Here is a 13,466-nt window from a genome sequence, read left to right on the forward strand (position 1 = left end):
TCGTCCCGCCTCCTGGCCCCTCCTCCGTGGAGAAAACGATAAAGTTTCCCAGCTGTCAGCCTCGCCACAACAACTTTTGAGGGACTGTTTGTCATTCACCATCCCAATTGCAAATGAGAAAAAGACTTAACAATTGAGCTTTTGCAAGATATTGAAATATAATGCTGTTGTCAGTGATGTCATCATGACGAGAAGCAAGTGGAGGAGGCAAGTGGAGGAGACAAGGTCACATATTGGGATGCACTCTATGACTCCAGTGGTTTGGTTTGGTGGGCTTTCTGCTGCACAGCAAACACCCAGGGTTCTCCCAAGGATTGTCTCTTAACCCATTGATGCCTGATGTTGCGTTGCGCAACATTGGCCCTGGCGCCTGGAACTGCATTACACAACATTCAGGCTCATGAGATTTGAGACAAATTTATTAAAAATCTCAGTTTGTTTGAGATGAATGAACACATTCTAATGAAAGATGAGGGTCGTAGCGTTTGAATGCAACTCAGTGCATATTTTTATGTTTTTATAGGCTGAGGGCAACTTTTCTTAAAAAGGGCTCAGGCATTCAGTATCCTTTTTCGCAGGTGCCTTAGGCGTCACTGGGTTAAAGGTTGTGGCAAAGAGCCAATGTCAAGTGGGCTTGCTAATAGTTACATGTATAGTGCTTTGTGGTTTTAATGCAGAGCGTTAATATGCAAGTATGCCAATCTGCCGAAGATGGTATTCCAAGCAAAGCGGCTAGCAATGATGTGCTTCAGCTTTGACCCATTGATGCTGGATGTTGCTTTGTGCAACATTGGCCCTGGCACCTGGATTCTTCATGACGCAACATTCAGGCTCATGAGATTTGAGAATGTTGGTAAAAATCTTGGTATGTTACAGCTGAATGAACACATCCTAATGCAAGATGGGGGTCTTAGCGTTTAAATGGAACTCCTTGCATGTGTTTTATGTGCTTCAGAGGCTGAGATATTTAGGTTTTTATAGGCTGAGGTCAACTTTTCTTTAAAAAAAAAAAATGACATTCAGCAGCCTTTTTTGCTGGTGCTTTAGCCATCAATGGGTTAATCTTAAAAGCTGTTGATGGAGATGCATATACATGTACTTATTCAGTACATTATCAATTAAACTCCTGCAATACTTAAGTGAATGATTGCATGGTGATGGCCTGTTTTCAATACTCTACAGTCCCCATGGGAACCTCTTCAACTGTAAGCAGAATATGATTTGATGTACGTGATGGCCTTAATTGAGAAGGAAAGCTTCCTTGTGTTCATGAATTCATATCTTGTACAAAGCATTACTTTTTGTGACTTTGTTTGCTGACATCAAAGTTCAAACATATTTTCACAAATTTTTCAAAGCAGTATAAAATGCATGGACATGTAGTGGCCCTGTTCATGAGTGAACAACGTTGCCCCCCCAGATCTTCAAATGTCTCTCTCTCTCTCGCTCTCGCTCTCGCTCTCTCTCTCTCTCTCTCTCTCTCTCTCTCTCCCTCCTGCAGTTTGCTGTGAACATGTTCCGGACGCTGCCCCCCTCGTCCAACCCCACAGGAGCAGAGTTTGACCCTGAGGAGGACGAGCCCACTCTTGAAGCCGCATGGCCACACCTCCAGGTAGGCTAGCACAGGCCCTGTGTAGAGTTGCATTCTACACAGGGGGTGCATCCCAATATGCGACCTTGCCTCCTCCACTTGTGCTTGTGTCCTCGTCCCGCCTCCTGGCCCCTCCTCTGTGGAGAAAACGATACATTTTCCCAGCTGTCAGCCTAGCCACAACAACTTTTGAGGGACTGTTTTTCATTCACCATCCCAATTGCAAATGAGAAAAAGACTTTACAATTGAGCTTTTGCAAGATATTGAAATATAATGCTGTTGTCAGTGATGTCATCATGACGAGAAGCGAGTGGAGGAGGCAAGTGGAGGAGGCAAGTGGAGGAGGCAAGGTCCCATATTAAGATGCACTCAGGAGCCCTTTCTCCATACTCAGTGTTCTGGCCTTGCTAGGACGTGAAATGCCCAGTGATTGGGTACTCTTTGGATACTGGATTGGACAGGCGTTTCACATCCTAGCAAGGCTAGAACACTTGACATTGAGATAGGACCAGGAGGTGTGCGATTGTGTGTGTCAGTGTACACACATGCCAAGTGCTCTTTATTGAGTTTAAGGAGGACTTTTGCAAATTGTAATAGGTTTGATAAGGGACTATATTTGTGTCACTGCTATTGTAATAGTTTGATAAGTGACTATTTTTGTGTCACTACTTTTGTAACTTACAGTGTATCACAAGAGTGATTATACCCCTCACATTTCTGCAGATTTGTAGGTGTATCTTTTCACGGGACAACAACATTAAAGAAATTTAATTTTAACACAATGAACACTAGTCAGTGTAGAGCTTATATAACTGTTTAAATGTATTGTTCACTCAAAATAATTAAAAATACATCCATTAATGTCTCAACAAAAGTGTGTACACCCCTATGTTGGAATTCCGTAGAGAGGATCACGATCTTCTTCAGTAGTCACATGACAGTACATGTTCACATCCATGGGGGAGGGGGGTTGTACTACTCACTGGGTTCAGTCAGTAGGTTAGTGGTGCGCACATCCAAGACGCAGGTGCATGACAAAAGTCTGATGAAGAGCGTCTAGCTCGAAAGCGCTCACTTGAGAAAAATAAAAAAGCAACACGGGAGCAGTGTGCGGACATTCTTCTTATTTCTACTACTCACTGGGTTACCACCACACATGTTTGACACCATCTAAAGAAAATGTGTTTGTCTTGGTCTCATTAGAGACAAACAGACTAAGGATATGGATTGTTGGACACCAGGAATTGTGAAACGGTTATGTAAGTTGTTCACTGGCTACTATTCATTGTGTCAGTGGAATGTCTTTAATGTTGTCCCATGAAAATAAATACTTGGGTCAGTGATGTTTCAGCAGTAGGACCACGTCAGGGTGACGCAACAACAAGCAGTTCCACTCTTGTATGGATTTGTTTTTTGTTTGTTTGTTTTTTAGTGGACTATCTAAGAAGCATATTCATTGCAGCACATCAACCACCAATTACAAGTTAATTAATGGGCATTAGATGCCGTTGCGCCTCCTGATGCCTGAGCCCAAAAAGACGTCTTTGACCCACTTACAAATCTGCAGCAATGTGCGGGTTGGACTCATCTGTGATGGACTGTTATTTGAATTTTCACATTTGTGTCTGTGTTTCTTGTTGATGGAGTTGTTCTTCCTATTTTTTCTCCCTTTTTTAGCTCGTCTACGAGTTTTTCCTTAGGTTTTTAGAATCCCCCGACTTTCAACCCAACATAGCTAAGAAATACATTGACCAGAAATTTGTCATGCAGGTAAGGTCAACCTGATTGCCCTTTTTCCTTATTGCCTGATTCCCAATTGCCATTTTTCCTTATTGCCTGATTCCCAATTGCCATTTTTCCTTATTTGACGTTTTCCCCAGGTGGCTTTTTGACACTTTTTTATTTTTTTAAAATCTCCCAACAGCTTTTAGAATTGTTTGACAGTGAAGACCCTCGAGAAAGAGACTTTCTAAAGACTACCCTTCACCGGATCTATGGAAAATTCCTCGGCCTGAGGGCATACATCCGGAAACAAATCAATAATATATTTTATAGGTGAGAGATGCACGTTTTTGGAAAACTCACCCACTGTCTATATCGGCTGCGTTGTTCATCTTTTTTTAAATTATTGTGTTCTTTTTGAGTTGTCATTGTTGCCCCCTAAAAACCTGGGGTGCGTTTCTCAAAAGCGAAGTTGATAGCCAGTTAGCAACTTGGGTGGTTGCTGTTTTCAATGCAATTTCCCATTGACAAAGTAGCTAGCGTAGTTAGCAACTATGGTTTCGAGAAACGCACCTCTGATCAGCTGTGCTATGATTTATTCTACAGATTCATTTATGAAACAGAGCACCATAATGGAATAGCTGAACTGCTGGAAATACTTGGAAGGTAAACTTTAATTTTGTATTGTATTGTATTTTGTATTGCATAGTATTGGTGCACAAATACTCATTTTATTCTTTTGGAACTAATTGGTCATGCCCACCTACATGGTTAAAGTTCATACTTCATACAGGACTTTGTTCCCACTGCACACATGGGGTCCCCCTTTACAAAAGTTACAGAACATCAAGTCATATATAATATCTTAATTATTAGCTAATTATTATTGAGCATTTTTGTCATGTCACTCCCAGTAACACTGTGACATCATGTGAACCGATCTCTCTCTTTTTGCCTTTTGGTTTTTTTTACAGTATTATCAATGGCTTTGCCTTACCGTTAAAAGAAGAGCACAAGATTTTCCTGTTGAAGGTGTTGCTGCCTTTGCACAAAGTCAAGTCCCTCAGTGTCTACCACCCACAGGTACTGTATATCAAAGTGACTGACGTGCTGTCTTACTGGGCCATACCTGCTGGGTTTGCACTTTGCAGAATACAGCATGTCTGCCTCTGTACTGCCCCATTGCTTGATACATGTCCAAACATATAGCAAGACTTGTGTTGTTTAAGTGTGTTGCAATTACATGTGCTTGTTACGCAGCATTATTATTATAATGTTTACAGTTCGCTGGATTCACAGCCAATAACAGTGATGTTGAACTGTATACCAAGTGGTATGCAGCATGTCCTTTTGTCCAATGAACACTTCTACTTTACAGGGCCCTTTCTACTTCTACTTAACAGTGCTGCTGACCATACATTTTTAGGTTATAATGCTGATTGACTGGTTTGACTTAAGCTGGGCTTACACTGTGCGACTTTTGCCCCGATTTTGCCCGGATTTGGCACTCGCACGACTTTTTGAGAGTCAGGCCAATTTCTTGCTCAATCGCAGGTCAATCTTAAGTCTGGCATCGTGCAGTGTACATGGGGTAACGACAAGCGATTTCGCCTCACGATCGTGCAATCGCAGGGTTGCAAGAAAATCAAAACGGTTTGAAATTCTGGTCGTGGCTCGTGCGTAAATCGCACAGTTAAAGCAGTGCTACGACCCGATTTGACACTTCACATGCACAAATTAATAGGGCCGTGCGATCCGCTGTTGAGCGCGACCTCATCTCCACCTCAGGTGCGCATGTTCCCTCCTCTGCAGACCGGGGAAACATGCCTGTCGCGTCGTACAGTGGAAGCATTTCGGTCGCATCCGACTGTCGGATCGTGTAGTGTGAGGACGTGAGTTGTGAACTTTTAAACAGTGAAATTCCATCATGCAGTGTGAGCAGAAGCTTCAGACCCACGAGTGAAAATATCGCACAGTGTATGCCCGGCTTTAGTTAACCGCCCACTGATGGTCTGCGTTTTAATTTCTGCCTGTATTTATTCCACTGTCTTTTTTTTTCTTTTTAATAAATTGAGTTGACGTTGTTCTCGCCTCTCAAAAAGGTCTTTGGTGCTTTAATTCTTGCAGTTGGCGTATTGTGTGGTGCAATTCCTGGAGAAGGACAGCACACTTACAGAGCCAGTGAGTCCTTTTCTTTCATCTTTTGTTGTTGTTGTTGACATGCTCATATTTGCATTCTTGTTTATTCCTGGCATAAATCAAGTGTGTGCTTAGTTACTGAAGGCACAAACTGAAAATGCACACCAAAACAAGAAGAGATGACTCACTACTATTACTGATCTCAGACGCTGCTGCCTGGTACACTATTCAGTCCTTGGCTTTGACTTGGATGCAAACCTGCGTCCCCATGGGATACCTGCGCCCTATGTGATATATTTGAGGGCATAGTGCAACCAACCTGGCCATCTCCACTTCAAATCGCTGCTCGCGAAATTTTGAGCAGCGTCACAGTTAGTATGGGCGGACCTGTGGCGGTATTGCACCTTTTACGCCAAGTTGCCAACCACCATAAAAATCCAAAAGAAGAAGTACGGGCTGACATTGTCACTTTCTTTTTCGCTGCACTAGGGTGCATCAAGCGCCCCAACGTTTGAAAATCCTGCTCTGTTTTTGTGGAATTGTTCCTGCCCGTTCACTGCCATTCAGAATTTCAAGCCTATTGTGCCACCCTTTAACATGGATCGAATTTGGTAGAAATTTGCGAGGACATCATGGTAGTGCACAGGAACAAAACTGCAAGAGCAGAGTGGGATTTTGTAAAGTTTTGATTTTCAAGGGGCGTATGATGCACCCTACACCGCGCAACCTCCCACTTCCTCTGAGATTTGAAGCATCTTTTGTTGTCGTCCAGGTGGTGATGGCCCTCCTCAAGTACTGGCCAAAGACCCACAGCCCAAAGGAGGTGATGTTCCTCAACGAGCTGGAGGAGATCCTGGACGTCATCGAGCCCTCAGAGTTCGTCAAGGTCATGGAGCCACTCTTCCGACAGCTCGCCAAGTGTGTTTCCAGTCCGCACTTTCAGGTGAAGGATCACACTGTCACACACTTCTGTTCATTTGTGTATGTATATGATGGGGGCAAAGAAGTGATCAATCTGCTAAAGCACATACAGGGGTTGGACAAAATAACTGAGACACCTGTCATTTGGTGTGGGAAGTTTCGGGACAGCTTCCTCTTGCGTCCACAGTTAATCCTGTTGGATGTGGTTCATCCTTCTTGGTGGTATGCAGACATTACCTTAGATACCGTGGCTCTGTCAAAGATGCAACAGTTACACTAGGACCATGAATTTGTCCTTTTTGAACTCTGATATGTCACCCATAATGTTGTGTGCATTGCAACATTTTGAGAAAAACTGCTCTTACCCTGCTAATTGAATCTTCACACTTTACTTTACTGATGCAATGTGCAATTAATGTACCTCTTTGCTCTGCTGGACAAAGTGCTGTGAATGGTAAGGTTTTAGGTTTCTTTATTGGTCCAAGGAGAAAATTGTCTCGGAAACGGGGACGTTGCAGCACCCTAAAGACACATAAGGGGACAACACCAACAAGCAGACAAAAGTAGGGGGATCGTTGAGGGCATAGTTGAAAATCAGCGGCAAAAGAATGTATCTACAGTCCTTCCCCTACCTTAGTGTTGTCGCCTATCCATGTTAGTCGGAACACATGCTGACAACCTGACTCAATCACTTGGCTTCAGAAGTCGCTCATATGAAAGCTGCAACCACAGCAAATACAATTGTATGTGCAAAAAAAAAGAAAGAAAGATTCATTATTTTATGAACAAGGAAAGGGCAGATTTTGGCAACACAAAAGTTTTGTTGCCTACAGAAAGTAATGTGAGAAATTAGCAGATTAATCCCTTCAAAAACACAAATATGTTACATAACATCAGAAAATGTTGCTGTAAGGTGGTGCTGTAATATCAAAATGAATATCTTGTATGACTTCCTTTAGCTTGACCACACACACACACACACTCACACTCTCTCTCTCTCTCTCTCTCACACACACACACACACACACACACACACACACACACACACACACACACACACACACACACACATACACACACACACACACTCACACACTCTCTCTCTCACACACACACACACACACACACACACACACACACACACACACACACACACACACACACACACACACACACACACACACACACACAGAGAGATAGAGAAGCTGCAAAGGAGTCTGTTGCTTCTTCTCTGATTCATGACTGAATAATGATTTCTGACTGCATAGTGAATGCAGCTGACTGAAGTTGTGCTCTACTGCTGTGTTGGGCCTGTAGGTTGCAGAGAGGGCACTGTGTGTAATGTGTGTATGTGTCTATATGTGTGTAGGTTGCAGAGAGGGCACTGTGTGTAATGTGTGTATGTGTCTATATGTATGTAGGTAGCAGAGAGGGCACTGTGTGTAATGTGTGTATGTGTCTATATGTGTGTAGGTTGCAGACAGGGCACTGTGTGTAATGTGTGTATGTGTCTATATGTGTGTAGGTTGCAGAGAGGGCACTGTGTGTAATGTGTGTATGTGTCTATATGTGTGTAGGTTGCAGAGAGGGCACTGTACTACTGGAACAACGAGTACATCATGAGCCTGATCAGCGACAACGCCGCCAAGATCCTGCCCATCATGTTTCCAGCCCTCTACCGCAACTCCAAGACCCATTGGAACAAGTAAGTACCGACCACCGTCACAATCGCTGCCTTTTTGTTGCTGGCATTTCAAACGCATTTCCCGCTATTCTGCGGAACCCACTGTTTTATATACTTGTCCTAATTTTAATAGATTTTTTTTTCAGTATCAGCAATTTCACTTTTCGCTTTTTGTCGTTTGTTGATGTTCATAAATACAACCTAATGTAGCCATATGGTATTTGTCCTAATTTGAATAGATTTTTTTTCTTCATTATCAGCTATTTCGCTCTTTGCTTTATACAGTTTGTTGAAGTTCATAAATATGTGTAAGTTTTTAATACAAATAATAAACACTTCTTCTTCTTTCCCCTTGGACATGCTTGTCCCGTCATTGCTTCTTCATTTTTTTCCTAACTATGTCAGAGATTTTTTAAGTATAGAGATATGCCAACATAATAGGTTTCTATGGGCACCTAACGCGACCAGGTTCCGGTCTGCCTAAAGGGGCGTGTCATAATGCTCCTACAAGGAATAGAACAGTCCTTAGGTCTGCCTAGGTCTGCCTAAGGAGGGCCATAATAGAACCAGGAAACAATGGGCCAATGGAACCTCTCTCTCTCTACTCTCTCTGACTATGTCGTGTGATCTTTGTTTGCTCTTGTACTCCCTCAGGACCATCCACGGTTTGATCTACAACGCTCTGAAGCTTTTCATGGAGATGAACCAGAAGCTCTTTGACGACTGCACGCAACAGTTTAGGGCAGAGAAAAACAAGTAAGGCTGAGCTCCACATGGCAGTCTTTTTTTGCTGCGGTTTTTGGTCTGTTCAGTCCAAAGTGAAGTAGGAAGGGTCTAGTAACAGAGAAGTTGCTGTCTTTGTTGTCGTTTGTATTCCTGTAGGCCACTGTACCTACTGTATCTGTTTTGTTTCTCACACACACACACACACACACACACACACACACACACACACACACACACACACACACAGTTTATACAACATGCACATGCTGCTTACCTCAAAAAATTGCACACACACTGTCTTTTACCTACTATGCAGCATGTGCTATGGAGTTTTTACATGGATCTTTTTGTGCTTGTATCTGTGCCACAGGGAGAAATTAAAGTTAAAGGAGAGGGAAGAGGCCTGGATCAAGATTGAGAATCTCGCCAAATCAAACCCACAGGTCGGTCAGATGATGTGATGTGTGTGATGATTACTGCTGGATATGATCACATTTGTGTTTTTCTGTTACCTCAGACTTTTACATGTCTGTAGTAAAAGAAAGACTCAAATGTGATTTATACAGTGAGACATATTGAACGTTATACATATATGGGTATGATCATTGCTGGTCCACTACACTGGCACAGAAGGGTTTGTTCTTGGACACTAGTCAGCAAATGGGGTGGAATTATGTAGTATACTGTTTCTTCCAGTCACTTGAGTGCAAACACTAACGCTTAGATTGAATGCTCAAACTAAACGTTGTGATCCATGCTTTGCTATGTCACGCACTTACCATGGTGATCACAAGCTAGAGGAGAAGATGGGAGCGAATACACGAATCGAATCAATTCAGTCTGATTCTACGATGCATTGCAATGCATTACATTTCTATACCAAAAGCAAGGCAAATTTTTCATCGGTCATGAGGCAATACAAGCAGTCAGATGATGAACAACACTTAATTGGCAATTGTGTGTAGCAGTCATGCAGTTTTCAGTGCGTTTAAGTGCTTTCATTTAATGTAAAGTTCATTTACTCCTGAAATGCCGATGGAAGTACTTGAAACTTGAGGCTGCATCGATTATGGCATTTGCTGAATCGATTATTGAATTCTCCTGCCCTGCATTGCAATGCATTGCAGAATCGATTATTGTTGACACCACTAGATGGGAGTGAATACGCATGGCTATGCTTGTATATTCAAAAAATGTAAGGTGCGTGCACATCCCAAGTTAACAACGAGCTACGGGTGCAGAATATCAAAAACGTATATGAGAAAAAGGAGAAAAAATATTCGCACACCGTAAAAGCTCCCTTGTTGTGATTTTAAAGTGAAAACAATTTTTCACGACAGGGACACTCTATTAACTCTATCCATCTCTATTCACGACAAGGGAGCTTTTACGGTGTGTGAATATTTTTTTCTCCTTTTTCTCATATGCTTGTATGTTGCCTTGGTATTTTACTTCACACTGACCATGGTGCTTCACTCTTTGATGAAATGGTGGATAGCTTTTCACTTGAACTAGCGCAAGCTTTTAATTTAATTTCATTCCACAGCAGACCACTGAAACCTAACCAAAATCCCACTATGTCATGTTTGTTTCATTACATCACATCACATTACATTACACATCACACTACATTACACATCACACAGTTTCAACATGCATGCATGAATGGAATGGCACTTTCTTTTTGTTTTTCCCCTTTACTCAGTACTCTTTCTTTCACCATTTGATCAATTAGTTTGAATGCTGATTTTCTTAACCACTCATTTCTGCCTGCCTCATCCTCTCTTTTGCCTGCAATACTGACTTGTCTTTGTGCAATTCATCCTTTTTTTCTTCTTTTTGTTTGTTTTTCCTTGCAATAGTTCCTTATGTATGTTGATTCCTCTGGGCTCGATAGTTCCATAGAAATGGAGACTGAGGGTCCGTTGATAGAAGATGTTGAGATGTTAAAAAAGACTGTAGCGGGCGGAGCCATTCAGGTAAATGTTGGTATTGTCTGTTCATGTACAAAAATAGGGTCTCTTTTTTTTCCTTTCTTTTCTTTCTTTCTCTGTCTATCGGTCTCTCTCTGTCTCTGTCTCTGTCTCTCTCTCTCTCTCTCTCTCTAAGGCTATAAATTGAACACTGGAGGATATGGAAAGCTAGAAATTGAACACTGGAATCAATGAGGTAGTTTTTAAAAGTGTATCTTCTTCTCTATCTGCCCAATGTCCCTTTCTTCATATGCATGTTTTAACAAAAGAGTTTTGTGTAGAGTACGTTTTTTTTGTTTTTTTTTTCAAACCGCATGCTTGCATGGTCCGTTAGCTTGAGCTCTGTGAAGCTAATCTACTCTCATACCTTTTCATGAGCTCTGTTTGAAGTGTACTTAACTAGAATGTTTCTTGCTGATCTCAACTTGTGTAAATTCTGCAAAATTGTGTGAATCTGTATTATGGGTTAAAATCCAACAGATACATCTCACCACGTCTTCACCATTTCTAAATATACCAAGACTGTGTTTGGATCTAAACACTTTCTCACTTGCTCCACATAATTTGGCCGTTGGAGACAAATGATTGGAGACCACTGGTCCAGATGTTGATGTTACCTTGACTGTCGCATATTTGCCATGATCATTAAATTTAACATTCAACTCATCCGCTATAGCCTAGACCAGTGTTTATCAACTTTTTTTTTTGAACAAACGCCCTCTTAACCTCATCATAAGCTTGCCAATGCCCCCATTTGTTTTGAAAAATTAAATTGACTAATGCTCCCCAATGGGAACTAAGCCCCGCCCCAATCAGCTGTATCCTTCTCAAGACGCCCCTGGGGCTCCCCAATGCCCGCTGGGGGGCTGTAGTGCCCCGTTGAGAAACACTAGCCTAGACTATACAAATTTGTGCAGGTCAGCTGTTTTCCAAGAGTCAAAATCAGCTGACATCACCAGGCAACAGACTTTCTGTTTGTTGCCATTGACAGCGTGCTGTTATTCAGAAATTGCAGTCACAATTAAAAACGTTGGGGAGCCCCACTGAAGTGAACGCTGAATTCTACAAGATGACGTCGAGCCATATAATAGTATTGGGTGGAAATCATCCCATTGTGATTCGTTGATGCTCTATGTCTGAACACCCTCAGTCTAAGTGCCCATCCTGAGCGCTCAGCATAAGTTCACTGTACTCAGCTATAAAGCCTCCGAGGATGCGCATGTCCCACGGACAACTGACAGGCCATATTGAAGGCTAATTATAGGAACCCCCCTAATAATGATGACCAATGACTGCTTACACAGTTGAGGTAAAGGAGGATGTCTTGGCAGCAGAGCCAGATATCTTGGCAGGCATGCGTCTGGGGTTCAAAATGGTGTTTGTGCTCTCCCACACCGTAACCTTTAAAAGCACCATATATTTTTTTTGTGCCATTTTGAAGTGTCCATGGATGTGAAAAGGATGATTTGTGTGGATATACATGCTGCCACACTTCAGAAGATGTTTTATAACCATTTACAGGCATTTAACAGTTTTCTTGTTTTAATCAATTTGGGACGAAGCTAGTCAGTAAGCATGTTAATTCTGAAAGCGATCTTAGCAATGTTATGCTGGGCATAAACATGTACTTAAACATATGTTTGAACGACACAAAATACCCTATAGTGCCAGTGAGCACATTTGGCTGGCTCTTTCATTGCATGCACCATAAGTAGCATGTTGTTCAAAATTAGTATCATTCTTTTCAGTACACGTGGCTTCTGTTTTTGTTTGGGTACAGGGACTTTATTTTTATTTTATATTGCAATCAGTCTGTATACACTAACAAGGTTACTCTGTGTAGTTAGAGGGAAGCCTGTGCAAACTCGTCTTTTTGTGTTTTAGTAGGTAAATCAGGGTTATTTCTTTCCTGAATGTCATTTGCTGTTCTTTTTAGATGCAGAGAGACGTGCGAAAGGACCGGCCGCTGGTGCGCCGGAAGTCCGACCTGCCTCAGGATATGTTCACCACGAAAGCCTTGGAGTCCCATCGCCGTGCTGAAGACATGATTACCACCCATGACGGCCACTAACTGCATCTGTTCCTGTCCTGTCCTCTCCTCTCCTCTCCAAGTCTGCATCCATGTTGCAGCAGCACCCCCACCTCCACCCCCCGCCCCCCGCCCCAACATCATACAGCCCATTCCTCCCTTCCTGAACACAACCCCCCCACCCAGAGTCTCGCCCCGGTAGCCCTGCCCAATGACACCCCCACCCAGAGTCTGGCCTCAGTAGCCCTGCCCAATGACACCCCCACCCAGAGTCTGGCCTCGGTAGCCCTGCCCAATGAGTCTGGCCTCGGTAGCCCTGCCCAATGAGTCTGGCCTCGGTAGCCCTGCCCAATGAGTCTGGCCTCGGTAGCCCTGCCCAATGAAATGAAACTGGTGTTCAGAATACCATACATAAACAGCACAATGTCTCTGTTCCCTTCTACAGGAGGAAAAAAAATCAAGTATGTCTCAGGTTTTTAATTCTTTTCCTTTCTTTTCTTTTCCTAGTCTGTCTGCCCCCCCCCTGCTTCTCTTCACCCTGTGTTCCATCACATCATACCTCCGCGTCCTGCTCTTCTAGCCCTTCTGGGCATCACCTGGCTTGCATTTTCCTTTTCTTCTTCTCCTACCACATCCTCTCTTCTCCGTCTCATCCTCTTGTGCCAGCTCCTGCCCTCTGT

At 42.8% G+C, this 13,466-nt stretch overlaps 1 protein-coding gene across 3 annotated transcripts in view; it reads left to right on the top strand.

Moving 5' to 3' along the window:
- The window catches only part of ppp2r5ca (protein phosphatase 2, regulatory subunit B', gamma a), a 34,307-nt gene extending 21,394 nt beyond the window's left edge, over nt 1-12,913 (top strand). The window contains exons 3-14 of one of the 3 annotated variants that reach the window (XM_063183437.1): nt 1,502-1,612; nt 3,270-3,362; nt 3,517-3,647; nt 3,921-3,980; nt 4,289-4,397; nt 5,442-5,495; nt 6,226-6,396; nt 7,952-8,079; nt 8,713-8,814; nt 9,155-9,227; nt 10,647-10,763; nt 12,694-12,913. In XM_063183437.1, the coding sequence (XP_063039507.1) occupies nt 1,502-1,612; nt 3,270-3,362; nt 3,517-3,647; nt 3,921-3,980; nt 4,289-4,397; nt 5,442-5,495; nt 6,226-6,396; nt 7,952-8,079; nt 8,713-8,814; nt 9,155-9,227; nt 10,647-10,763; nt 12,694-12,828 (1,284 nt within the window). In that variant the 3' untranslated portion in view covers nt 12,829-12,913. Of the gene's footprint in view, nt 1-1,501; nt 1,613-3,269; nt 3,363-3,516; nt 3,648-3,920; nt 3,981-4,288; nt 4,398-5,441; nt 5,496-6,225; nt 6,397-7,951; nt 8,080-8,712; nt 8,815-9,154; nt 9,228-10,646; nt 10,764-10,893; nt 10,954-12,693 lie in introns of all 3 variants that reach the window. The other 2 variants (XM_063183439.1, XM_063183438.1) reach the window with 2 other exon arrangements.
- Nucleotides 12,914-13,466: the final 553 nt, after the last annotated feature.

The sequence above is a fragment of the Engraulis encrasicolus genome, chromosome 19 (genome assembly GCF_034702125.1).
Source record: "Engraulis encrasicolus isolate BLACKSEA-1 chromosome 19, IST_EnEncr_1.0, whole genome shotgun sequence".
Taxonomy (NCBI): domain Eukaryota; kingdom Metazoa; phylum Chordata; class Actinopteri; order Clupeiformes; family Engraulidae; genus Engraulis; species Engraulis encrasicolus.